General features: G+C 41.6%; 1 protein-coding gene across 1 annotated transcript in view; it reads right to left on the reverse strand.

Moving 5' to 3' along the window:
* Nucleotides 1-170: 170 nt before the first annotated feature.
* CLMP (CXADR like membrane protein) overlaps nucleotides 171-24855 on the reverse strand; it is a 69594-nt gene continuing 44909 nt past the window's right edge. Inside the window, exons 2-7 of the mRNA XM_058194398.1 lie at nucleotides 20177-20334; nucleotides 14088-14289; nucleotides 11119-11283; nucleotides 10348-10470; nucleotides 7087-7225; nucleotides 171-4174 (exon numbers count right to left, since the gene is read on the reverse strand). Coding sequence (XP_058050381.1) covers nucleotides 3880-4174; nucleotides 7087-7225; nucleotides 10348-10470; nucleotides 11119-11283; nucleotides 14088-14289; nucleotides 20177-20334 — 1082 coding nt within the window. The 3' untranslated portion in view covers nucleotides 171-3879. The remainder of the gene's footprint in view (nucleotides 4175-7086; nucleotides 7226-10347; nucleotides 10471-11118; nucleotides 11284-14087; nucleotides 14290-20176; nucleotides 20335-24855) is intronic.

Raw genomic sequence — 24855 nt, forward strand, 5'->3', positions numbered from 1 at the left:
AAATAAGACCAGATCTTATATTAATTTTTGCTCCAAAAAATGCATTATGGCTTATTTTCCGATTAGGTCTTATTTTGGGGGAAATACAGTACTAAATGCCTCCGTCTGTTGATGGTCTTAACTGGGGATTACTTTTGGGGTAGGACTTACATTACCAGCATCCAGAAAAATAATGCTAGGCTTTATTTTCTGGTTGGGTCTTATTTTCGGGAAAACAGGGTAGTTGGTCATTCAGAAATACGGTTCATTCAGCCCCCTTTTCTGGATTTATCCCAAGATGCTGATCCTTGCATTTTAATATTAACCTTAAATATTGTTGAACGTGTTCACCTCGCCCTGAAATAATAATAATAAAAAAACTGGTCGGAGGAGTTTAATCTTTGGGTTTAGCCGAACTGCAGTCTGGCAGCCTTTATTTAAAAACAATGAAGTCTTCAAATAGTGGAATCAGGATGGTTTAAAATAAATATTTACTCCCTTTTGCTTTGCTTGTGCTGAGCACAAATTATGGATGGCGGCAGACAAGAAGGTGTTCTCAGTTTACCAGTTCAAAAATAAAAACAAAAAGTAGGAATTTGTACAACAGTAATACATAGTACTACATAGTAAATGGCATACAAGGTAACAATGTTTTAAAGAATACTTTACAAAATAACAATTGGCTGTCCAGAGTATAGTGTTTCCCTTGTGAGATACTATTTAAGGTCATGAGTTTGAAGCCATTGTGCTTAAATATTCCCTTTTACAGTGAAATCCTAGTGATGTGACATACTGGTTTTTCTTGTACCAAAATTTCCTCCTTTCTTAATAGCTGAGAAATTCCCTTACATTAGATTTAGCTTATCTCATTTATTCTCTTCAGTGGTAGAATTCAGATCGTTTGCAGAGTTTGGCTGCTGAATATAAACGGGAGGTTCAAAACATCTGTGTATATAATAAATAACTTTACTATCATGTTTTAGAGTTTAGAGGGATTGCCAGTATAGTGTCTACCATCTTTCCCCGAAAATAAGACCCTGTCTTATATTTTTTTGAGCCCTGAAATAAGCACTTGGCCTTATTGCCATGCGCTCAAAAAGCACGATTGGGCTTATTATCAGGGGATGTTTTATTTTTGGGGAAACAGGGTAATTGTCCAACTGTGCTCTAAGACAGGTCCCTCTTCACGCCTCCCATGAATTGCTTGTTTTGAAATAGAAAACATTTTAAAGACTTGTAAAACAACAAAATTAACACTTGGGCATTTGGGAGGCCTAGCTGCTACTGTTCCATTTTCTGTATCCCCATGGTTAAAGTACAGCTTCAGGAAAGAAAAGATTGGATAGGTAGATGGCTATAGATTTATCAGGAAAAAGGAAACAGAGGCTGCTACAGGGTAAGCTTTCAAAACTAAGTGACCTAAGAGGAAGGGAGTGGGTTAGGAAAGTAAATGAAATGTGGATAATTTAAAGGAGCTATAATAAGGGTAGAGTAGATGGTTTTAGAAGAAAGAACGCAAACCAGGGAGTTGAAAAAAATAAGCATAAAGAACACTGATGAAGTGGAGAGGTGCTTAATTAGCGAAGGGGGGCCATGCATATTTTTTTGCTGATTTAAAAGGCAGAACTTTCAGAATTTTTTAAAGAATCGTTTTTTGTGTGTATGAATTTATAGAATGGGTTGTTTGAGTTTTGTTGCATTTTACTATCGTTGAGCATAGTTTTTGTGCTAATGGTTGAGGTGGCATTGGGAGTAATTCATTTTTGAATTTGGTATATATTTGCATGTGATTTAGGGAAACATTTTTCACTTCCTGTGCAGTGGATGTTTATTAAAGTGGAAAACTAATAGAGTGTGTATTGCCAATTTATCTTTCAGGGAACATACACTAAATTTTCCATATACTAAATTTTGTGATTCCCCATTCTTTCCCCTCCCACAGGAGTTAAGACAGGTCTGCTCTATTTTGTAGCAAATCGTCCTAACTATTTGATTTCTATACCTCATTCACTAAGCATCAATTTGAAAATAAGATTTAAATAGCTTTTTAATTCAAAAGGTGGTGGAAACAACGTGGGATAACTATCATGATTTGATAACCTGCATTATACTGAGCTTTGGTATAAATAAAATGATGAAATAGTTTATCTGCCTTGGATTTTACTTTCTTCCTGTTGAGTTATGGGACTTGATGATAGGTTGTAAGCCAAATTGCTTTTTAAATATTCAGTTAAGGTCTATAAGGGATAAATTAGCTTGGTTGAGAGGGATGAAATAATTGTAACATTCTAAACAAGCAGACAAGAAGCCTGCCATGTCTGGTTCTTCTGAGCGAACATATATAAGACTCAGCTGAGGAATTCATGCAATGCCGACTTTAATCATAGTTGAATGTGCTTCAAGATACTCCAGAAATGTTGTTATGGAGACTTCTAAATTAAGTGTGTCTGTTGTATAGCTGGAAACCTGCTTCTTATTTCTTGGGAAAATAGCTTTCTGTCAGAGTCTTATAAGCTCTGTAATACTGACTGCCCTGTATTAGCAATGCACATCCTACTTTTGAATCCTAAGTCACCATTTATAAATTACTCCTATAAAATATGAGTCTAGTGGTTCTCTTATTTTCTTCTTGCTGATTGTGTTTAAGAATGTGATGGAAATAATCCCCCTGGAATAATATCAGTTTAAAACTCATCATCTTTGCAATCTAGTTGGCACTTGAAATCAAACAACTTGCATTTTCTTATCGTTAAAGCTGGGTGATACTAGTTCTGTCCATAGATGAGACTTTCCACTTTGGAGAGATGAAAGCATTCTTAACACCCGTGCTGAAGTCTACATTTCCAGCTCATTTCCATTCTTTATATCTCTTAAATTTTGCAGTTAGTTTTACAAGTTTGACTATGCTGTATCCATCCAAATGATCACATTTTCTAGATTATTACCTCAAAATGTTTACTAATCATGACATTGTATTCTGACCAAAAATGCTCCCCCCCCCCACAAAAACCCTTTGGCACTACTCATCCTAAAAATGAATGTCACTATGTCCAGCATAGAGAACAGTATTTTAAAAACACCATTTTTAAAAACTTGTAAATGAAATTCAGGATTTGATGCTGATCTCACATTCTAATGATCCATTAGGATATAATTCCCTTTAGTGGAATTGCTTATTATTTATGAATATATACATACATACAAATACATTAGCTTGGTCACAGTGGGCTAATGTCTATATTCTTTAGCCGTATTCAGTCATACCTACCTTCTTAATTAATGCACTTCCATGTTCACAGAAATTCCCTCCAGTAAAGAAGACCAATTAAAGTCTAATATTGCTTCTCGCTTTTCCCCAAAGTTACAGTTTTCTGCTTCGTTGGTGGTGATGTGTCCAAATATTGATAATTCAAGAAAAGGACACATGCAAAGTCCTGTCAGTTTTCTCTTGAAGCTGATCAGACTTAACATTAGCAGTGAAAAACATAGGACACAACTGAGAAAACAATTGTATATGTATGCATTTAATTTTCCCTTAAGAATTCTGCTGGAACATCTCTATTCCACAGTATTTTTTTTTTTAAAAGCAAATTGGTCCAAAACTGCAAAATGCTATTCCTGTTGTGTCGGCATTCCCTTTTCTCCTTCCAGGCTTTAATCGCAAAAAAAAAAAAAAAGATCTTAAAAAAATAGAAATAATTGTTTTTACGAGTTCTCTTTTCCAAGTCTGCTTGTACCTCAAAACAGAAAGATAAAAAAATACTGAGGGTTTTTGTTCTTTGTGTGTATGTGCATGACTATAGAAAACCAATGTTGCATTGGAAAATAAAATAATTTCATAATGCTGGCAGTGCATGTAATTTATGGATATAGGTGGAGGCCAAATAGACCAAACAGTAATCAAACGGTTTGGAAAGCTCGACTTTGAGCAGGCATCATTGTAGGGGTTGCTTCCGTTTTGATCAGACTGGTGTAGTTACTTCTCTTTGGCTCAATTTTCCTGCCATTCATCTCGAGGTGGCTGTGCTGCGTCGGTGTTAGGTGTGGAGTAGCTTCTGTTGACAGGGTTTGCTGGCTGCGAGAGGCACTGTTTTCTGTGGATCTTGTTGAGGAAGAACCAGAATGTGAACTTCTGGAGCCCAAAGAGGAAGAGCCAGGCTTGACTAATCGGGCCTTGGGTGCTTCTGCATCTTCCCTGGGGTTAAAAGAAAGCAAAAATGATTGAAAAACTGAGTAATAAAGGATCAGTAACAGTCATACAACGGTGTGTTTGAGATTTAGCAAATCCTTTGGGCTACCTGCCGGCAGTCTAGCCATATTTACTTGTAGATAGCTTTTCTAAGCCAAGACCGGTGAAAATTACTACATTTTATCAGCTGCTCCTGCTGACAAAATACTTTTCACCCATCTTGGTTAAAAGAAGTAGCTGCTGCTGCTGCTGCTTCTTCTTTTTTAAATTCTCTGCAGTGCTATTATATTATTTTTGTTGGTTGCACAAGCCAGATGTTTGGAATCGAATTGGCATTGTTTTTCTTATTGTTATTATTCAACTGTTGAACAGAACTATTTGCTGTATGGTAAAAGCAACTTGTAATAATGGTAATACTATTTTGAAAGCTTCAGGGAGATAAAGCATTTGAACCTTTTTTTTTTCATGACCGAGGAACAAGAAAGAATACTCTAGAGCAGGGGTGCCCAAACTTGGCCCCTTGAAGAGCGGTGGACTTCAACTCCCAGAATTCCCAACCAGCATGAGCTATAAATATGAGCAAGTTGCTGGCTGGGAAATTCTGGGAGTTGAAGTCCACCACTCTTCAAGGGGCCAAGTTTGGCCATCCCTGCTCTAGAGACACTGACTGAAATAAAACATTCTTCAGCAAGTGACCTAATTGTTGTTAATTTTGTGATCTTAATGTGTGCATACCTCCCTTAAAAATGAAGCACCAAAATGAAGGGAAATGAACAATGAAAACAATACAATGAAACTGTGAAAAGGTGGATTAATTATAACAATGTAACTGAAAGGTTATTCATTCCTCCCCTGGACTTTGTCTGTATCTGCCCAAGGAAGTCTACCTCACAGTTTGAGAAACCCTGTTCTAGGTAGACTGGAGAGATCTCTTCCTAACCACTCCTTCACGATATAAAAAGTTCTCCCTCAGCTGACTCATAGTATTTTTTTTTATAAAATCATGACTAATAAGCTGATAAAGGCACATTAGACCGAGAAGTAGAAATGTTGTCAATAAATTATACTCACAAATAAGTTTCTGGATTTGAATAGAAATGCTCCTGACCTTTAGTCAGAACTCTAAGAGTCTTAAAAGACATTTATTTCAATTTCCTGATTGTTTCCAGGAATGTCTTGCTATCCTTTTCTTTTCTGTAGTCCTAGTTCTCCCAGTGATTGATCCCTGGGCTTAGCTGGATTTTCCCAGATACGTCCTGCTAAAATCATTTGACTAATTTATAGATTAATGAGTTTTAGGAACCTAGACATTGAAGTTACTTTATGATTCTTTTACTTTGTGTGAATCTGGCAGTTGGGTTAATTCATCAAACCATAATTTAGTCAGTCCTGGGCCAATGTACAAATGGAACCGTTGACTCTCACACTTTAAGCCCTGCCTTTAGAAATGGATTCTCCTTCCAGACACTCTGCCTGAATTCTGGGAGCGAATTTCAGAGGGACTGCTGTATGTGACCTACATAATTGCCCTGTTTCTGACTCAACCGAGATTTACACTTACACAGAACATCATCTACCTTTTACACAGTATTCATCCTTCCAAGGCAATGGGTTGTTGGGTCAGAGTAAAAATCCAAGTATTGTTTAGAATTCTATTTCCATAAAAAGCTGCAAGTTCATCTAAAATTGATGTCAGCAGAAGTGTTCAGGCTGGTTCCTACCATAACGTGTTGATACTTCTATGTTTTATGGATTTGTCTTCATTTTTAGAAGCTTGTCCATCTACTTCAGGATGCAGTTTGAATAAGTTTTTAATTCGAATTCAAAATTCATTACTTTTTCCCTAGTTCTTGGATTTCCCTCAAGTATGATAGGTTTTTTTTTTCCTTGTGTTTTCCTGTGTTAAACATGAAAAATGAATTGTGCCGTTTTGTGGCACCCTCTACTTTGAATGCCAATTAATGTATAACCCTTTTATGTGGCTTTCAGTAACTAGCAGTGAAATAAAAAGAAGAAAAAATCCAGATATTGAAGTTGCACAAAGGATGAGCAAAAAAAAAAAAAAAAGTAGGCAAGGAAGTGGAATTTAAAAATAAAACCTTTTGATATGTTGATTTTACAAAAATCAGTTTGGGTAAATCAAGGATTTACTGAGGATCTTTAATGATTGCTCAAAAACTATAGAGGTCAGCATGATTGGATTGCAACAAGTAAAGGAATATAAAGGAGGGAATTGTAATTCAAATAGGATTAAACTGCAGGATTCCTTTGAGTCATAAGGGAGTTGCCAGTTGAATCATACTTCTGAAAACTTCCTGTAAATGCCCCCACAAAGAAACTTCAAGAAACATCTAGTAAGAAGTGATGTGCTATGATAGAGTAGATTCAACACAAAATATTGTCATCTTACAGAAAACAAGTTATGAAAAGTGTGGGTACCCTCCCATATATGCTGATGACTAAACAGTTCAAAACAAAGGAAATCCTCATTCCATCTTTGAAAATGTAAATTTGCTTTAAATAAACAATCGAGCTGTTTCAGAGGGAGGAAAATTTTCTCCAAAGGACATTGCAGTTCTAATCCAGCAAAAGAAATGGTACAGTAAATGTGTTAAATCTTTAAAAATAGCACAAAACATATACTTATTTTTGACGGACTGTTAGTTCATGGAGCACATTAGGAGATTCTTCACAACTCAGATTCGCTTCACTTGGTTTTAGAAAGAGATGTTTTGGAACCCTACTACGCGATCCCCTTTAAAACTGAATGTTGGTGATTGATTTTGGAATCGCCTATAAACCATTCCCTTTATTGCTGACATATATTATCCCCTCCAGTTCTGAGGCTGTTCTGTAATAAAATTAAAAGGCATTGCAACTTCTGAATGCTTAAGAGTGTTTTTTACAGAAGCAATCACCTGATTTCATTTGGAGTCTCTTCTTCGTATTTATTTTTTTCTTTCCTTTTAATAGTTCGCCACACAGCCAGGACAACGAGCAAGGATACTCCCATCACTCCACAGATTGCTCCGGCAACGATGCCGACATTTGGGGGATCTGTCGATTTAAAAACAAATGCTATGTTTTATTTGTTCTACAGCCAAATACTCCTCCTTGTCACTCTGGCATCCTTGCATAGACATTTTCAATTCCTTTCTTTTATCTCAAAATGGATAGTATATATTCTCATCGTTTTATGCCACAGGAGGTACAGCCCTGGGCTGACCCGGATTTGTGATTGAGGCAGAGATCAACAGGAAGTCCCCGGAAGTTTCTACACTACTTTGGAAAGTTGCAAAATTACTCTGGAAGAAGTTGAAAACAAACCACTTCTGTAGACTTAGCAAGAAAACAACATGGACACATGGAAACGAGCTTGAATTCAAGGGAGACTTCATTTTCCATGGCTAAACTGTGAATAAAATTATAACACAGGTTAAACTGAATTAACTCTACCCTGGAGGTGTGGGCTGGTTGTTTTGTTCTCAGTTTTTCCTCAGCCAATGCATCTCAGATTATGCAAATGGTCGCAGTTTTATCACTTCAGATATGCAATAATGGTGCAATCCACCTTGTTGCGTACAGACCATTAATTGCCCTTAAATGCACTCCGTGTTGCCTCAGCTTTCTTTTGCATTGCATGTTTCACATACCTGACTCCTAAAGCTTAGATTTAAAATGTTAAAATGTTTTGGTCTTCGCATATTTTGCACGTTAGACTTTTCGTTTGTTAAAACTTAAGTTCCGGTGTTGAATACAAGGAAATTCCAGATGAAGGAAGAAGCACGCCCTAGCCACCCAGTCCTTTTAGATACCTGACAAAACGTGGCATTCTTCAGAACTGCATATCGGGATTTAGCGTAGGAGACTCTTTTTAAGATTGTGTCGGTCTTTTTTTTTTTTTTTTAAACGGGCAGTTCCGGTTGATACTCTTAGGGAAATGCTCTTAAGTCCCACAGGGCCAGCTACCATCCATGTGTTATTTAACATCGACATGAAATTTTCCGGAGAGGTTTTGACTAAAGCGGGGGTGGTGAACTTTTGATTAATATTCTGAGGATGCCTTTTCCCAGCTTAAACTGGTGCACCAGTTGCTGCCCTTTCTAAATCAAAAGCCCTGGTGACAATGACTCGTGTTACATCACTACCCATTTCGATTATTCAGCCATGTTCTACCGAGAACTGGGACAGTCCTACCAGAAAAGGAAACCAATTCCCTTGGAAGACTAGAAGTACAAGAGTTCCTTGGTGCCAGGGGTGAAATGCTCCCGGTTTGGACCAGATCACCCGATCCGGTAACGATGGTGGCGGGTGGTTTGGAGAACCGGTAGCAAAAATCCATGCCCCCCCCCAGCTGAGCTGCGCTATCATCAGTTTTTTGTTTTTTGTTTACTTTTAAAAGCATTTTTTCTTTGGCCGAAAAAATGCTTTTAAAAGTAAAAAAAAAGCCTCTGGTGATCGCATGGCTCAGCTGGAATCGTCAGAACCTTTTAAAAGCATGTTTTCTACAAGCTCTTCGGCCAATCGTCTCATAGTTCCCATCACCAATCTCTTTCCACTTATGACTGTATGACTATAACTTGTTGCTGGCAATCCTTATTATTTATATTGATATATTGACCATCAATTGTGTTGTAAATGTTGTACCTTGATGAAGGTATCCTTTCTTTTATGTACACTGAGAGCATATGCACCAAGACAAATTCCTTGTGTGTCCAATCACACTTGGCCAATAAAATTCTATTCTATTCTATTCTATTCTATTCTATTCTATTCTATTCTATTCTATTCTATTCTATTCTATTCTATTCTATTCTGACTATCATTAAGTGTTATACCTTGATGAAGGTATCTTTTCTTTTATGTACACTGAGAGCATATGCACCAAGACAAATTCCTTGTGTGTCCAATCACACTTGGCCAATAAAAAAAAATTCTATTCAAAGAGGTTGTAGGAAAAAATGCTTTTAAAAGGTTCTGGCGATCAGGCAACTCAGCTGGGATCATCAGAATCCTTTAAAAGCTTTTTTTCCTCTGGCGATCCCAGCTGAGTTGCCTGATCATTACAGGCTTTTAAAAGCATTTTTTAACAACCACTTCGGCCGAAGAAAAAATGTTTTTAAAAGTTTTTTTTTTTTTAAAAAGTTGGCCACGCCCACACAGTCACATTACCACCCCCCCAACCAAGCCACACCCACAGAACCGCTAGTAACAAATTTTACATTTCTCCCCTGCTTGGTGCTCCCTGAGCTTGATTTTGATTTCTTGCAGGTGTTTCATTACCCTAACTAGGTAACATTATCAGTGTTAGTGGCTAGCCTGGATGAGATTACCTAGTTGGGGGAATGAAAAACCTCTGCAAGAAAACCACCAACTCTGAGAGTATCAAGGACCCCCTCACGTCAACCCTGAGCTACAGATATTCTCCTTTATTGGGACTAGAACTATACTTAAAAGGTAGTCCTTGACTTACAACAGTTCTTTTAGTGACCATTCAAGGTTACAAGGGCACCGAAAAATGTGACTTACGGATGTTTTTTCATGGTTACGACCTTCGCAGCATCCCCCCATGATCACGTGACCAAAATTCAAATGCTTGGCAACTGGTTCATATCTATGGCCATTGCTGTGTCCTGGGGTCACATGATCCCCTTTTGTGACCTTGTGACAAGCAAAGTCAACTGGCTTTGGTCCGCCAGCAGCCTAAGGCAAATCCAGCAGGTTCTAATAGGTTCTGGATAACTGGTAGTGGAAATTTTGAGTAGGTCGGAGAACTGGCAAATACCACCTCTGGCTGGCCCCAGAGTAGGGGAGGGAAGGGAGATTTTGCAATATCCTTCCCTTGCCACGCCACCAAGCCACACCCACAGAACCAGTAGGGAAAAATTTTGAATTTCACCCCTTGTAAGGTCATCTAGTCCAACCCCTGCCCTAGCAGGAGACCCTGCACTATTTCTGACAGATGGCAGTCCAGTCTCTCCTTGAAAGCTTCCACAACCTCCAAAGGCAATTTCTGTTCCACTGGTTGATTGCTCTCACTATCAGAAAATTCCTCCTTGTTTCCAGGTTGAATCTCTCCTTGTTCAGTTTCCATCCGTTGTTCCTTGTCTGGCCTTCGGGTGCTTTGATTTTCAGTAGTTTTCCAAGTTCAAATGTTTCTAGATACCTTCCATACTTACGTTGCACTGTCACCTGTATGGCACAGCTATCCTCTCCTGCTTCATTGGAGGCAGTACACTGATAAGACCCGGTGAACATCCATGTCAGATTCTTCATAATAATTTGGGCGGGATTAGACAGATCTAAAATAAATGAAGGGACAAGATTCAATAATGTTTACAGCATAATGGTATCATTAAATTGTCGAATCAATCTGTCCGCGTAATATCCAGCAGCAGGGGTGAAATACTCCTGGTTCAGACTGGATCGCGCGATCCGGTAGCGATGGGAGCGGTTAGTTCGGAGAACCGGTAGCAAAAATCCCTGCCACCCCCCCACCGCCCACGCCTCGCTGTTCCTCTTCTCTGTCCCTGAAGCTCTCGGTGGTGATATAGCTGCAAACAGCCTTAAATGACTGCCGCGATGCTTCAAAGGGTTGCACTACAGCTGATCAGCGCTGTAGGCGGCTAGTAGACCGGTGCCTCTATTTTTAAAGAAGGTAGACGGGTGCCTCCCAAAAAAAGGCAATTAGTAGACTGGTGCCTCTATTTTTAAAGAAGGTAGACCGGTGGGCTCCCAAGTTTTGTATACTTTATTATTTTTATTATTTATTATTATTGGCCCTGCCCATTCAGTCACCTGACCACCAAGCCACGCCCACCAATTAAGCCATGCCGACAGAACCGGTAGGAAAATTTTTTAGATTTCACCCCTGTACAGTGGTGGTTTTAAATGAGGAATCGGATAATTCATGGAGGAGCGGCGGGGCGGTTTGAACCGGCAAAACTTACTGAGACGTGTCGAGGGCGGCAAAGGTTCGAGTTTCCCCTTCATGTCTACACGCTGCCACGTGTACATAATAGGGGCTGTGCCAGAGATGGAGTTACACTGCAAAGTGATTTCTTTTCCTTCGGACGCCACCCCTTCTTTCCAGCATTTGGGTTTTGAAGGTTTTTCTGGAAAGGAAGAAAAAAAACAATATCAGCGAGATTCCGTAGAGATTTTGAGAGATCCAAGCCACTGTTGTCTCAAAGGTGCTTTTTATTTCAGGAGGCAACTGGACTTCCTTGTTTTTTTTCTTCTGAAGATATTTCGCTTCTCATCCAAGAAGCTTCTTCAGCTCTGACTGGATAGTGGGGGAATGAAAAGATTTATACTCCTTGCAGACAGCTGGTCATTTGCATCCTTTCAGAGCAGTGTTGGGAAACCTATGGTAAGCGTGCTGGAAGCGGCACGCGGAACCATCCCGTGACGAATGCGCGGCCTCACCTCCTCCATGTTCCTGTGCTCAAAGGCGTGCCAGTCAGCTGGCCGTTGTGCGCATGGGAGCGACGGACCCTGGAAGAGTGGTGTTCCAGCACACATGCGCAGGCTGGCACCCGACCTTCTGAGTTGACGTCGCGCACATGTGTGATGGCCAGCTGTTCGTCGGGCACGCTTCTATGCCGGTATCCGGGTGTTTGGGTGCCAGTTCCTGCATGCGTGATGGACTGCCACTCTTCCGGGTATCGCCAATCCTGCGCATGTGAAGGCCAGCGGGGCTGCGCATGCCTCATGGGATGGTTTCACGTGCCACTTCCGGCACACAGGACGGGAACACCAAAAGTTTTAGAGGGTCCTTGAAGCACTTGGAGGTTTATCTCACTTGGAAGAGCCGAGGTAGCGCTGTCGTGTCCCACTCCTCCGCTGACGGCCGGGTCAGGGAAATCCGAATCAGGTTTGCCTCTGCAGCTCTGCCCAAAGTCCTAGCAAAGTCCTCAGAGCAGGCAGGAGACCAGTAAGTGACTTCAGCAAGATAAGTTCGACTTTTGCCTGACTCAGAGACTGCCAGAAAGTAGATCCTTTATATAGGCCATGGGGTGTGGCTCCATGACTCAGCACTCATTAAGGCCTGCCCCTCCCTTCCTTCTGTTGCCTCCGCCTATCCAATCTTCTGATGCGAGGATTACTCCAATCAGCTGTTGGTAATAAACCCTCCTCAGGCTCACATGCTGTGGAGGATGGGGAGGGGTCTAGCTGCTCCGTTTGCCTGGGCATGGAGTCAGGGCTGGGGCAGGGAGGTGCTCCTTCTTCTGCACTTTGTCTGGGCATGGAGCCAGGACTGGGGCCGGGAGGCATACATTCCTCCGTGTTCGGGAGCAGATAAGAAGGCCCCGGCTGCTCTGAGGGCAGGCAAGACACAACAGGCGCAGTGGTTGGAGTGCAGTACTGCAGGCTACTTCAGCTGATTGCTAGCTGCAGTTTAGCAGTTCAAATCTCACCAGCTCAAGGTTGGACTCATCCTTCCATCCTTCCGAGGTGGGTAAAATGAGGACCCAGATTGTTGGGGGCAAGAGGCTGACTCTGCAAACCGCTTAGAGAGGGCTGCAAAGCACTGTGAAGCGGTATATGAGTGCTATTGCTATTGCTTGTTTATCTGTGTCCTCAAGGTCACCTGAGTGGTGCTCCTGGTTCCTGTAGTCTGCAATTTTTTTTTACTCTGGAAATCCATTCCTACTTCCACACAAAAAGGTGTTCATCCCAAATCATATACTTACTTTTTTAATAAATAAACGAGATGCAAATTGTATAGCTAAAACGTCTGTAGAGATTCTCAGTCCTCCAGACAAAAAGTCTCAAAGGTACTTTTTTTTTCAGGAGGTAACTGGACTTCCCTTGTTTTTCCTTTTGAAAACATTTTGCTTCTTATTCAAAAAGTTTCTTCAGCTCTGGCCATCCAAGAAGCTTCTTGGATGAGAAGCAAAACGTCTTCAAAAGGAAAAAAAAAGACCAAGAAAGTCCAGTTGCCCTCCTGAAAAAGCACCTTTGGGACAATCAGTGCGTCAGGAAAAAACACTCCGGTGTCAGCGTTCCAGAAAACCCCCCAACTCCAAATAAAAACTCCGAAGCAAGCATCTTTCAAAGTTCTGTTTACTAGGATAGGTAAACTGACACATCTGGGAAAACCCGAATCTGAGAGGTCCGGGTTTTCCTTCAGTAAATCAAAAACCCCCAAAACATCCCCTCCCTCCTCAGTCGATCACATGCTCCAATTGCCATCTGTCCCATCTCTAGAGACAGCACTCCGACCACTCCTTCTCCAGAGGCAGGATTGGCTTGACCCTAACCGACAGGAAGGATGCTATTATGTCTAAAGCAGCGGTTCTCAACCTGTCGGTTGGGACCCCGTTGGGGGTCGAATGACGATTTGCCAGGGGTCGCCTATCGGAAATATGGGAAGTATACTTGCGAGTCGAAGAATCGCGCTTCAATGGTTGACTCCACAAGCCAGCTGCAGGCTCTTCAAATCGCTAGCCGAATTCGGCTTCAGGCGCAATGAATTAAAAAAGAGAGAAATCTTTGCTCTGGTGTCTCCCTCTCAAGCCAGCTGCAATCACTCCCAATCGCTAGCCTAATCTGGCTTCAGGCGCGATAAACTTAATAGGGGAGGAGTCTCCGCTTTAATGCCTCCGTCCTCAAGGCAATCGCAAGCAGTTCAGATCGCTAGCCAATACGGCTTTAGGCGCGATAAATTCAAAACGAAAATAATTTTATGGTTGAGGTCGCCACATCATGGCGAATTGTATTAAAGGGGTCGCAGCACTATAAAGGTTGAGAACCACTGGTCTAAAGACAACCCCTCTACTAAATCCCCCTCTCCTATTTTCCCACACATGAGAAAGTGGCAGCACGGAAGCTTCCGGTCTAAGACGGCTTCCAAAGCTGATACATTCAACAGAAAAGCTAAATACTTGTTTTGAAACCGTGGTGACCGTCTTACCTAGAACCTTCAGAGTGATGTGTGTCCATTCATACTGTCCGGCATTTTTAACTTTGCACGTATATTGCCCAGAGTCGCTTGGCTGCAGGAGAGAGATCTCCAAAGAAGCATCTCCACTCAGGAAATTGGAGGCGAATGAAACGCGGCCCTTTTGTTCTTTGATCATATCATGATAGATGTTGCCTCCTGCATAAGTGATGACCTGGGAGGCAAAGATACTCATCAGCTTTGCTAACTTAGTTTGGCAAAAGGGGATATTAAAACTTATGGCAACATTTCTTTGTTCACCAGATATGATGACTCACTTCACGTAACCAATAAACAAAGCAAGCTTCCAAAATGGCTAATAACAGTGTGCACCAATTCAGTTTCATAATTGCCGTATGCCTTAATGGTTCTGTTGGACATGCACTTGTGGGAAGCCCTTCCCTTCCCAGAAGAATGAAATATCTTGGGAAATATTAAAAAGGCAGAATATTATATTTCCCTGGATGATAAAACACGAAACATGTTTTAAAGAGAGCAGAGAGCAGTTCCCCAGCATATATTTGGTGCCCATTAAGAAAGACTGGGCCAGCCTATCTACAAGACAAAAGACCTCCAGCTCCGGAGTAATGTGATTAAGACATGACCGTACAGGACATAATAGGATCTACCCATCTAGCAGCAGAGCTCATCACATGGCACCATCTCCTAAGGACATTGTATCAGAGTCCAAGCTTCAGCCAAGCTTATCTCAGAGAAACACGACCCCGCATGGCCCCATGGGAGTCTGACAACAGCCAATAGAATACATGTTCTTGAACAGGAACAGGAAGCTCAAGTTCAAAGCCCAAGAGAAGGTATAAATACCCCCCACGCTCAACTCCATGTGGTCAGCTGCCCAGAAGCCATGTGGTTCTGCTTCATTAAACCATCTTTCCAATCAGCCTCCATATTTCCAGTGACTTTCTCCCAGCTTGGAACGGATATTTCTTCCAACACACTCTGACTAGATAAAGGTAAAGATTCCCCTCGCACATATGTGCTAGCTGTTCCTGACTCTAGGGGGCGGTGCTCATCTCTGTTTTAAAGCCGAAGAGCCAGCGCTGTCCGAAGATGTCTCCGTGGTCATGTGGCCGGCATGACTCAATGCCAAAGGTGCACGGAACGCTGTTACCTTCCCACCAAAGGTGGTCCCTATTTTTTCTACTGGCATTTTTTACGTGCTTTTGAACAGCTAGGTTGGCAGAAGCTGGGACAAGTAACAGGAGCTCACCCTGTTAGCGGCACTAGGGATTCGAACCGCCAAACTGCCAACCTTCTGATCGATAAACCCAGCGTCTTAGCCACTGAGCCACCTTAACTAACTCAACTAGGGTTCACTATAAAATGCACTATAAATTCACTATAAATTTCTAACATAGTTCCAGTTTAGAGAAGGAAAACATGTCTATTGCAAGTGAATTTAAGGCGATGAAATATAGAGTTCTCTTCAATCTCTAACAACCAGACTTATCATCTCCAAATGACTGTTTGTAATTGGAACTAGCAGAAGGGTTTATTTTGAAAATCTGCCACTTTATTTCACTATTTTGAGGGGGGGAAAGAGAGGTAGGGAACTATATTCTTAGTCCCTGGTTTTAGCATTCAATCACTTGGACAGTTTCTCATTAAAAGTCATATGTATCTCCGTGTTTAGTGAATAGCACTTTAAGCCTCCAAGCTGTAATCTGGAACTGATCATAACCTGATAATGGTTTTTCTTTGTTTGTTTAAAGGATTATCTCACACTTCATTTCATCAGCAGAGCTGCCTGTCTGGGGAAAAGTTAACTTTAACTGCTGGTTTTGCCAAGCAATTGAGAAAGAGAAAAGTACTTGGCTGATCTCTTCCGATTCTTTCAAAAAGCTCAAGCGCACATCCATATATCTTCTGCTATCTTTGCACTGTATGAAAACAAAACAAAACATATCCAGTCCTCTTAATTGAGAAGACTGGAAAAGAGGTGATTTTTAAGATGGCTGTTGGATCCTGGAATTCCTGCTATAACCACTAATTTGTATATTTGATGGCTTGTCGTGACTCATAATTTTGACTGTCCATCAGCCATTCTTGAGTCCAGTTGAAAAAATAGATATGTTTTCAACGCTCAGTTGATTGCTATGAAATCTTGGTAAAGCCTTGTAGGAAAACCAATGTGCGATTCACATTTTTATAAGTGGCTTTTTTCTTTTTGAGCTATAATCACAATGAAGGCAAATCAAAATTATCCAGGGAAGTTTGTAGTAAGCGAGGGCATAACAAAACTTATTCGGTTTAAAGAGTTATAGAATGACAATGTTTAAACACCTTTTTGCCTTCTGCTTGGTCCTCTGTTAATTATGCCTGATACATCAGCATGTATAATGAAGCTATTTGTAGGGTGCATCTGCAGGAAAGCCTGATCCATAGTCCTACAAAGTCCAGTGATGGGTTTCAGAAAGTTTTACTACTGATTCTGTGGGCATGGCTTGGTGGGCATGGCAGGGGAAGGATACTGTAAAATCTCCATTCCTACCCCACTCAGGGGAAGAATACTGTTGTGGTCCGCCAGCAGCCTGCAGAACTGGCAATGGAGTCGGCTGGGGAAGTCCTGGATGAGGGCTCTGCGTCAGAGGCAGAGGTGGGGCCAGGGCCATCCGGGAGTTATGTGCGGATTCCGGAGCCTCCAGAGGCTGATAGTAGTGAGGCAGAGGAACAGGAGGAGCCTGTTCCTAATGCACACATGAGAAGAGCTGCCAGAAGGCAAGAGCAGCTCAAGCAAAAAGGACGATTTCGGGAGAAGGTCCAAGAGATGATTGGCCCCTCCCATAAGGCTTAAAAGACCAGCAATGGCGCTTGGGCTCTTTGCCGGAAAACAACATTGATAGCCTTGTTCCTTGTCTTGCTGCATTTATTTCTTGTCGGTGTCTTCTGCTTTTGAACTTTTGCTAAGAAAAGCCTTTGGCAGTTTGCCTAATTGGACCAAGGTTGGTGATAAAACTGAAGAATTTGTTTTGATTTGGTTTGGACAACTGAGAAAGAGTTAATTCTCAGCTGTTCTAATAAAGTCTGTTTGTTTTTGAACTGATTGCGTCTACTACCTACTTGGGCCTGGGTCACAACAGATACTGTGAAATCTCCATTCCCTCACCACTCCAGGGGAAGGATACTGCAAAATCCCCATTTCCTCCCGATCAGTTGGGACTCAGGAGGCAGAGAATAGATGGGGGCGGGGTCAGTCAGAGATGGTATTTACTGGTTCTCCGAAATACTCAAAATTTCCGCTACCGGTTCTCCAGAACGGGTCAGCACCTGCTGAAACCCACCTCTGCTACAAACCCACATCCTTAATTGTTGGAAGAAATATCCATCTGGCTCAGTTCCATGTGGGGAGAAAGACACTGGAAACATGGAGGCTGATTGGAAAGATGGTTTATTGATGGACAGGACCTTATGAGTTTGAAGTCCTGGGCAGCTGACCACATGGAGTGGAGAGTGAGAGGTATTTATACCTTCTCTTGGGCTTTGAACTTGAGCTTCCTGTTCCTGTGCAAGAATATGTATTCTATGTGGACTCCCATGTGGAGTCACATTTGTCTGAATCAAATTTGGTTTATTTATTTATTTATATTTATTTATTTATTAAATTTGTATACCGCCCTTCTCCCGAAGGACTCAGGGCAGTTCACAGCCAGTAAAATCCAAAAATACATATGACACAGGTTAAAAAACAATATAAAAAACTAATTCGATATATGGCCTTTAAAATTTGGATACATTAAAAACCCCGTTTAAAAACCCCAATTAAAAACCCCAATTAAAACTACGTTTAAGCTAGTCCTGCACGCCAAAATAAAAACGTCTTCAGCTCGCGGCGAAAGGTCCGGAGGTCGGGGAGTTGACGAAGCCCCGGAGGCAGCTCGTTCCAGAGGGCAGGGGTCCCCACAGAGAAGGCCCTCCCCCTGGAGGTCGCCAGCCGACATTGTTTGGCTGACGGTATCTGAAGGAGGCCCTCTCTGTGGGAGCGCACAGGTCGGTGGGAGGCTACTGATGGCAGTAGGCGGTCCCGTAGGTAACCCAGTCCTAAGCCATGGAGCGCTTTAAAGGTGATAACCAGCACCTTGAATTGGACCCGGAAGACCACCGGAAGCCAGTACAGACTGCGCAGGAGGGGTGTCACATGGGATCCACAAGGTGCTCCCTCTATCACCCGCATTCTGGACCAGTTGGAGCCTCTGGGTACCCTTCAAGGCCGGATGAACCTTGGGCTGATGTAATGTCCCCAGGTGATTTCTCAATGCAGTGAGCCCTGCTGCTAGATAATCTTATAATGTCCTGGAGGGTTATGTCTTAATCCCATCCCCACCCTGGAGCTGAAGGTCTAATTGTCTTGTAGGTAGGCTGACCCAGGCTTGCTGGGGTTATTAGCAAAGGTGAGGGCTGCTTTCCAAGAACAAGTGTTTCCTTTAGGGAAATACACTATTCTGCCTTTTTAATATTTCTCAGAATGTTTCGTTCTTCTCGGAAGGGTGGGTGCTAACTTTCTACATTCTCATACCTATAAATATTCATTCTATATTGACAATATTGACTATCCTAGAAAATGAGCCTTATAACAATGATCTAGAGCCGTGATGGCAAACCTATGGCACGTGTGCCAGGGTGGCACGCAGAACCCTCTTTGTGGGCATGCGTGCCATCACCAGCTGCTCTTCTGGTTTCCAGTGCACATGCACGCCCAAAAAGCAGCCCCCCAAAGGCCCAGAAAACGGCCCAAAAAAACAGCCCCAAAACAGCCCAGAAAATGGCCTGAAAATAACCCAAAAATGGCTTGAAAATGACCCAAAAAACGGCTTGGAAATGGCCCTCAAAATGACCTGAAAAACAGCCTGAAAACAGCCCCAAAACATCCTGAAAATGGCTTGATATATAGCTTGAAAACAGCCCAGAAAACAGCCTGAAAATGGCCCAAAAACGGCTTGAAAATGACCCCAAAAATGGCCTGGAAATGGCCTGAAAAATGACCTGAAAAATGGCCTGAAAACAGCCCAAAAAACATCCTGAAAATTGCTTGACATACAGCCTGAAAACAGCCTGAAAATGGCCCAAAAATGGCTTGAAAATGCCCCCAAAAACGGCCTGGAAATGGCCCTCAAAATGACCTGAAAAATGGCCTGAAAACAGCCCCAAAACATCCTGAAAATGGCCTGAAAAATGGCCTGAAAACAGCCCAGAAAACAGCCTGAAAATGGCCCAAAATCAACTTGAAAATGACCCCCCAAAAACGGCCTGAAAACGGCCCGAAAAACAGCCTGGAAATGGCTGTGAGGTATGCCTCCTTTCAATAGTCAAGAAAGGAAAACCCCAACTCCATGGTTTGTAGACAAAGGTACTTTTACTGAGTATGAACTGAATGCAACAAAGTGAAAGTAAGCTCTGAGGTAATAGGCATGGATTACACATAGAAGCGTTAAGGCTCAAGCCCTCACCCCCCCCCTCCCCGCCGGTAGTCCAGTCAGTCTTGTCCAATCCACATTCCTCATAGGTGGCATGTGGGGTGCATCTTCAGATGGTTCCATCCCCCTAGTATGCCGGGATCGTAACCCATTCACTTTAAGTTTCGTTTCCAAGACAAGTTTCATTTCTCCTTCAGCATGCAGTTTCTCCTCCCCTCCCATCACTATGACAGGTGCAGCATGCTAGACCTAAAGCAGGGATATATTACCCACCATAATAGAACAGTAATAAAGCAATTAACTCTTAGCAATAAACCAATAAACGGGAGCAAGCGGAGGCTGACACTGGCCCTGAAAATGCCCAAAAAATGCTCCCCCAAAACAGGCCTGCACTCGCCGGCCAGCTGATCTTTGGGTTTCCGGTGCTCCGGTGCACACACACGCACGCACGTTCTGGTTCACCATCACTGATCTAGAGGCAATGTGTTTTAGCGGTTAGAGGAGTGTCCTTCAACCTTTGCAACTTCAAAACATGTGGACCGCAACTCCCAGAATTCTCCCACCAGCATGTGGAATTCAGGGAGTTGAAGTCCTCCTGTCTTAAAGTTGGAACGCTAGGTTAAGACCTACCACTTTCGGTTCAGCTTCAGAATTCTTTAGCAGCCACTCTATATCCAGACTCGCTGGCTCCAGAAGGTGAAGGCGATGATGGCAGGGCAAAGTTACGTTCGCTTCGGCCACCCGTTTAAATTCGGTCTGTGCTTGTGACATCCAAGTACAACAGGCGGCTGAAAGAGAAGAATTAAGCCAATGAAATGATTTCTGTTCTCATCAATATTGTTTTTCTAGTTTCCTTTCTGGTCGCAATATGGGCCAATACAGGGGTGAAATGTAAAATTTGTTACTACCGGTTCTGTGGACATGGCTTGGTGGGGGGTTGTAATGTGACTCGGTGGGCATGGCCAACTTTTTTTTTTTTACTTTTAAAAGCATTTTTTCTACAACCTCTTTGCCCGAAGAGGTTGTAAAAAAAATGCTTTTAAAAACCTTTGATGATCAGGCAGCTCAGCCAGAGGAAAAAAAAACTTTTAAAGGGTTCTGACGATCCCAGCTGAGTTGCCTAATCGCCAGAACCTATTAAAAACTTTTTTTTTAGAACCTCTTTGGTCAAAGAGCTTGTAGAAAACATGCTTTTAAAGGGTTCTGGCGATCAGGCAACTCAGCTGGGATCGCCAGAGGAGCCTTCTAAAAGCTTTTTTTTTACAACCTCTTCGGCTGAAGAGGTTGTAAAAAAATGCTTTTAAAGGGTTCTGACGATCCCATCTGAGCCGCGCGATCATCAGAGGCTTTTTTTTTTTACTTTTAAAAGCATTTTTTGTCCAAACAAAAAATGCTTTTAAAAGTAAAAAAAGAGCCTCTGATGATCGCGCAGCTCAGCTGGGGCGGGAGGAGCAGGGATTTTTGTTACCAATTCTCCAAACCACCTGCCACCATCGCTACCAGATCAGGCGATCCCGTCTGAACCAGGAGCATTTCACCCCTGGGCCAATATATCAAGAACCTTGCTTTGGCAGTGGATGGGTGGGGGGAAGCAGTCATTTTTTTTTTTTAAAAAAAGACCAGTTTTAAGAATGATAGTTTATTCATTGTTGGCTTATTTTAATTTTTTTTTTAAAAAAATTGACATTTTGGTTATAGCCAGCAATGTGAAGAAGTAGTAAAGAACCAGAAATGAATCAGTACCCTTTCATTTTATTGTGTATAGTTGGTGTTGTAGGAAGTCCCCCTTCCCAGATTAAAATATTCTTTATTCTTACTATTAAGAGAGGCAGGGTGGGATATTTCCCCAAAGGAGAAATGGAGAAACATGTTCTTAAAGGCAGAAAGCAGCCCCAATCTTTCTTAATAGCCTCAAGTCTTGAGAGATGGAAATTTTGTATCCATTTAGGAAGACTGGGGTAATTATTCATAAACCAAACTCACAGAAGGTTGGAGCTGATGGGATTAAAATCTACATTCCCCCACCCAAATTCTAAGGACAGGACGTGACCTTTAGGACATAATAGAATTAAACCACTACCACTGAAATAGGAAAAGACACAAGGCTCACTACATTGCACAACCCCCTGGAGCATCTCAAACACAAAACCCCAGAAACCTATACAGATCCATGCACTCACTCAGCGGTTTTGTCAGCCACCCCAGAAATATTGCTACTGTCACTGAAGTTTCTAGAAACCAAATAAACCTTCTTTCCTTGCAGTCAGCCTCCATTTTATTTCCAGCGCTTTCTCCCAGCTTGGAACCAGACTGGATTTTTCTTCCAACAGAGTGCTTGGGATCTAATTGTTTGTACTTGTGTTTTTTTGGTTTTTTTAATGGATGGTTTCACTCCTGGTTCTTTTCTTTTGAAAACATGGCGTGGGAAACAGGGATTAAATCCTAACTTAAAAGGCCTGCTGAAAATCTCTCTTTTGGGAGGAGTGTTAACAAAAACAACAATGCATATACTGCTGTACCCGATGCCCAATGATTAGCGATGCATATGTGTTTTGTTTACCCAAACAAACAGTACATCCTTTGGTGCATTAATGTAATAACGTGTTAGCAGATTAGTATTCAGATATACAGCATTTAGGGTGTAGCTCTGTCTCAAGTGTGCTTGCATTTCCAAAGACATGAATGGATTGTTTTTTTTAAAACACATATTACACTGATGGGGAAGGTCACAATTTTAGTCTTTAGAGTCAAGTATTCTGCAAGAATGAGAAAAATAAAACACCTGTACTTGGAATTACCTTTGAATATTGAGTTACTTTTGGATATTTCTGTCTTGATCCCAATATTTATCTCCTTCTTCTTTCTTTGTTCTATAACACCCCCTCCTGGAGAAGAGCTAAATAACTTCACAAGTCCTGAATATATCTTTAGAATAGAATAGAATAGAATAGAATAGAATAGAATAGAATAGAATAGAATAGAATAGAATAGAATAGAATAGAATAGAATAGAATAACAGAGTTGGAAGGGACCTTGGAGGTCTTCTAGTTCAACCCCCTGCTCAGGCAGGAAACCCTACACCACTTCAGACGTTATCCACCACTTCAGATGTTATCCAACATCTTCTTAAAAACTTCCAGTGTTGGAGCATTCACAACTTCTGGAAGCAAGTTGTTCCACTGATTAATTGTTCTAACTGTCAGGGAATTTCTCCTTAGTTCTAGGTTGCTTCTCTCCTTGATTCGTTTCCACCCATTGCTTCTTGTCCTATCCTCAGGTGCTTTGGAGAATAGCTTGACTCCCTCTTCTTTGTGGCAGCCCCTGAGATATTGGGACACTGCTATCATGTCACCCCTAGTCATTCTTTTCATCAAACTAGACATATCCAGTTCCTGCAACCGTTCTTCATATGTTTTAGCCTCCAGTCCCCTAATTATCTTTGTTGCTCTTCTCTGCACTCTTTCTAGAGTCTCAACATCTTTTTTTATAGTGTGATGACCAAAACTGGGCGCAGTATTCTAGGTGTGGTCTTACTAAGGTTTTATAGTGTGCTACTAGTACCTGACTTGATCTTGATATTATCAAAACAAACTACTTGAAGGAAACATGGCTCCTCTTAATCTCTACTCACCAAAAGAGAAGCTCCTCTAAAAATGAATAGTATCAAAGAAGTAGCCCAGTATGCACATTTTTTATTTTTTTTTGCTCTATACTTGCAATGTAGGCATAAAAAAGGGTTGCTTTTTTAAATTTGCTAATGTTGGTAGCTAAGCAATGCAGTCCATATTCTCCACTGATGTGAGCCTTACTTTTCCCGCTGGGATTTCTTGCCTTTGAAAACAAAGCACTGTTTACATAGTTACCTCCCTCTATGAAAATGGAAATCAATAACAACATTTTTTTTAAAAAAAAAAGAAATGAACACAATTAGTGAGTTGCGCCGCAAGAGGGCAGAATTTACTCAAAAACCAATGTCAAGCCAAGCGTTTGAACTGATGATAACTTTTGAAATTATTTTTTCTTTCTTTTGGAGTTGGTTGTACTTGGCTGGAAATTCTTAAATCTATAAGAAGCAGACAAAAGTGCAACTCCTCCCTTTTTTAAGAAAAAAATTAAAACGAACAAAGCTTCACATTGATTGGGTGTAGCTACAGATTTGTGTATCATTATTAGCCAAGAAGAAGAACGCAGAAGAACACTGGATTTAACATTTGCAGCAGGTCTTCCCTGATTGCAGCATTTACTACACTACATCCCATAAAAAAAGTGAGATTAATTGAGAAAGAAACACTATTTGACTCGCTCAGCTGGCTATCTGGCTTTAATATTAGTAAGAATTATTTCCATTTACAAAAAGCGCATTAAGTTACTAGTGGGTTCTTGGGTTTTTTGGTCAAATTTATCGCCTACTAATTGCATCTACTTACTTTGTCCTCTTAATAATAATAATAATAATAATAATAATAATAATAATAATAATAATAATAATAATAATAATAATAATAATAATAATAATAATAATAATAATAATTTAATTTGTATACCGCCCTTCTCCCGAAGGACTCAGGGCGGTGAACAGCCAAAATAAAATACAAAAGAAACAATACATGCAATACTAAAAAACAACCCTTAAAAAACTTATTCAAATGGCTAAATTTAAAATGTAATAACGCCCTATAAAATTGACAGAAATTTCAAACCCATAAAATCAAATTAAAAATTTTAAAAATCAAGCCAGTCCAGCAAGGCAGAATAAATAGGTTTTAAGTTTGCGGCGAAAGATCCTAAGGTCAGATAGTTGTCGAAGTCCAGGGGGAAGTTCGTTCCACAGGGTAGGAGCCCCCACAGAGAAGGCCCTCCCCCTGGGGGCCGCCAGTCGACATTGTTTGGCTGACGGCACCCTGAGGAGTCCCTCTCTGTGGGAACGCACCGGACGCTGGGAGATAGAGGACGGCAGTAGACGATCCCGTAAGTATCCCGGTCCTAAGCCATGGAGCGCTTTAAAGGTAGTAACCAATACCTTGAAGCGCACCCGGAAGACGACAGGTAGCCAGTGCAGTCTGCGCAGGATAGGTGTTACATGGGAGCTTCGAACTGCTCCCTCAATAACCCGCGCAGCCGCATTCTGGACTAGCTGGAGTCTCCAGGTACTCTTCAAGGGGAGCCCCATGTAGAGAGCATTGCAATAGTCCAAGCGAGAAGTAACGAGAGCATGAGTGACCGTGCATAGGGCATCCCGGTCCAGGAAGAGGCGCAACTGGCGGATCAGGCGAACCTGATAAAAAGCTCTCCTGGAGACGGTCGTCAAA

Source organism: Ahaetulla prasina, chromosome 9, assembly GCF_028640845.1.
Source record: "Ahaetulla prasina isolate Xishuangbanna chromosome 9, ASM2864084v1, whole genome shotgun sequence".
Lineage (NCBI taxonomy): Eukaryota > Metazoa > Chordata > Lepidosauria > Squamata > Colubridae > Ahaetulla > Ahaetulla prasina.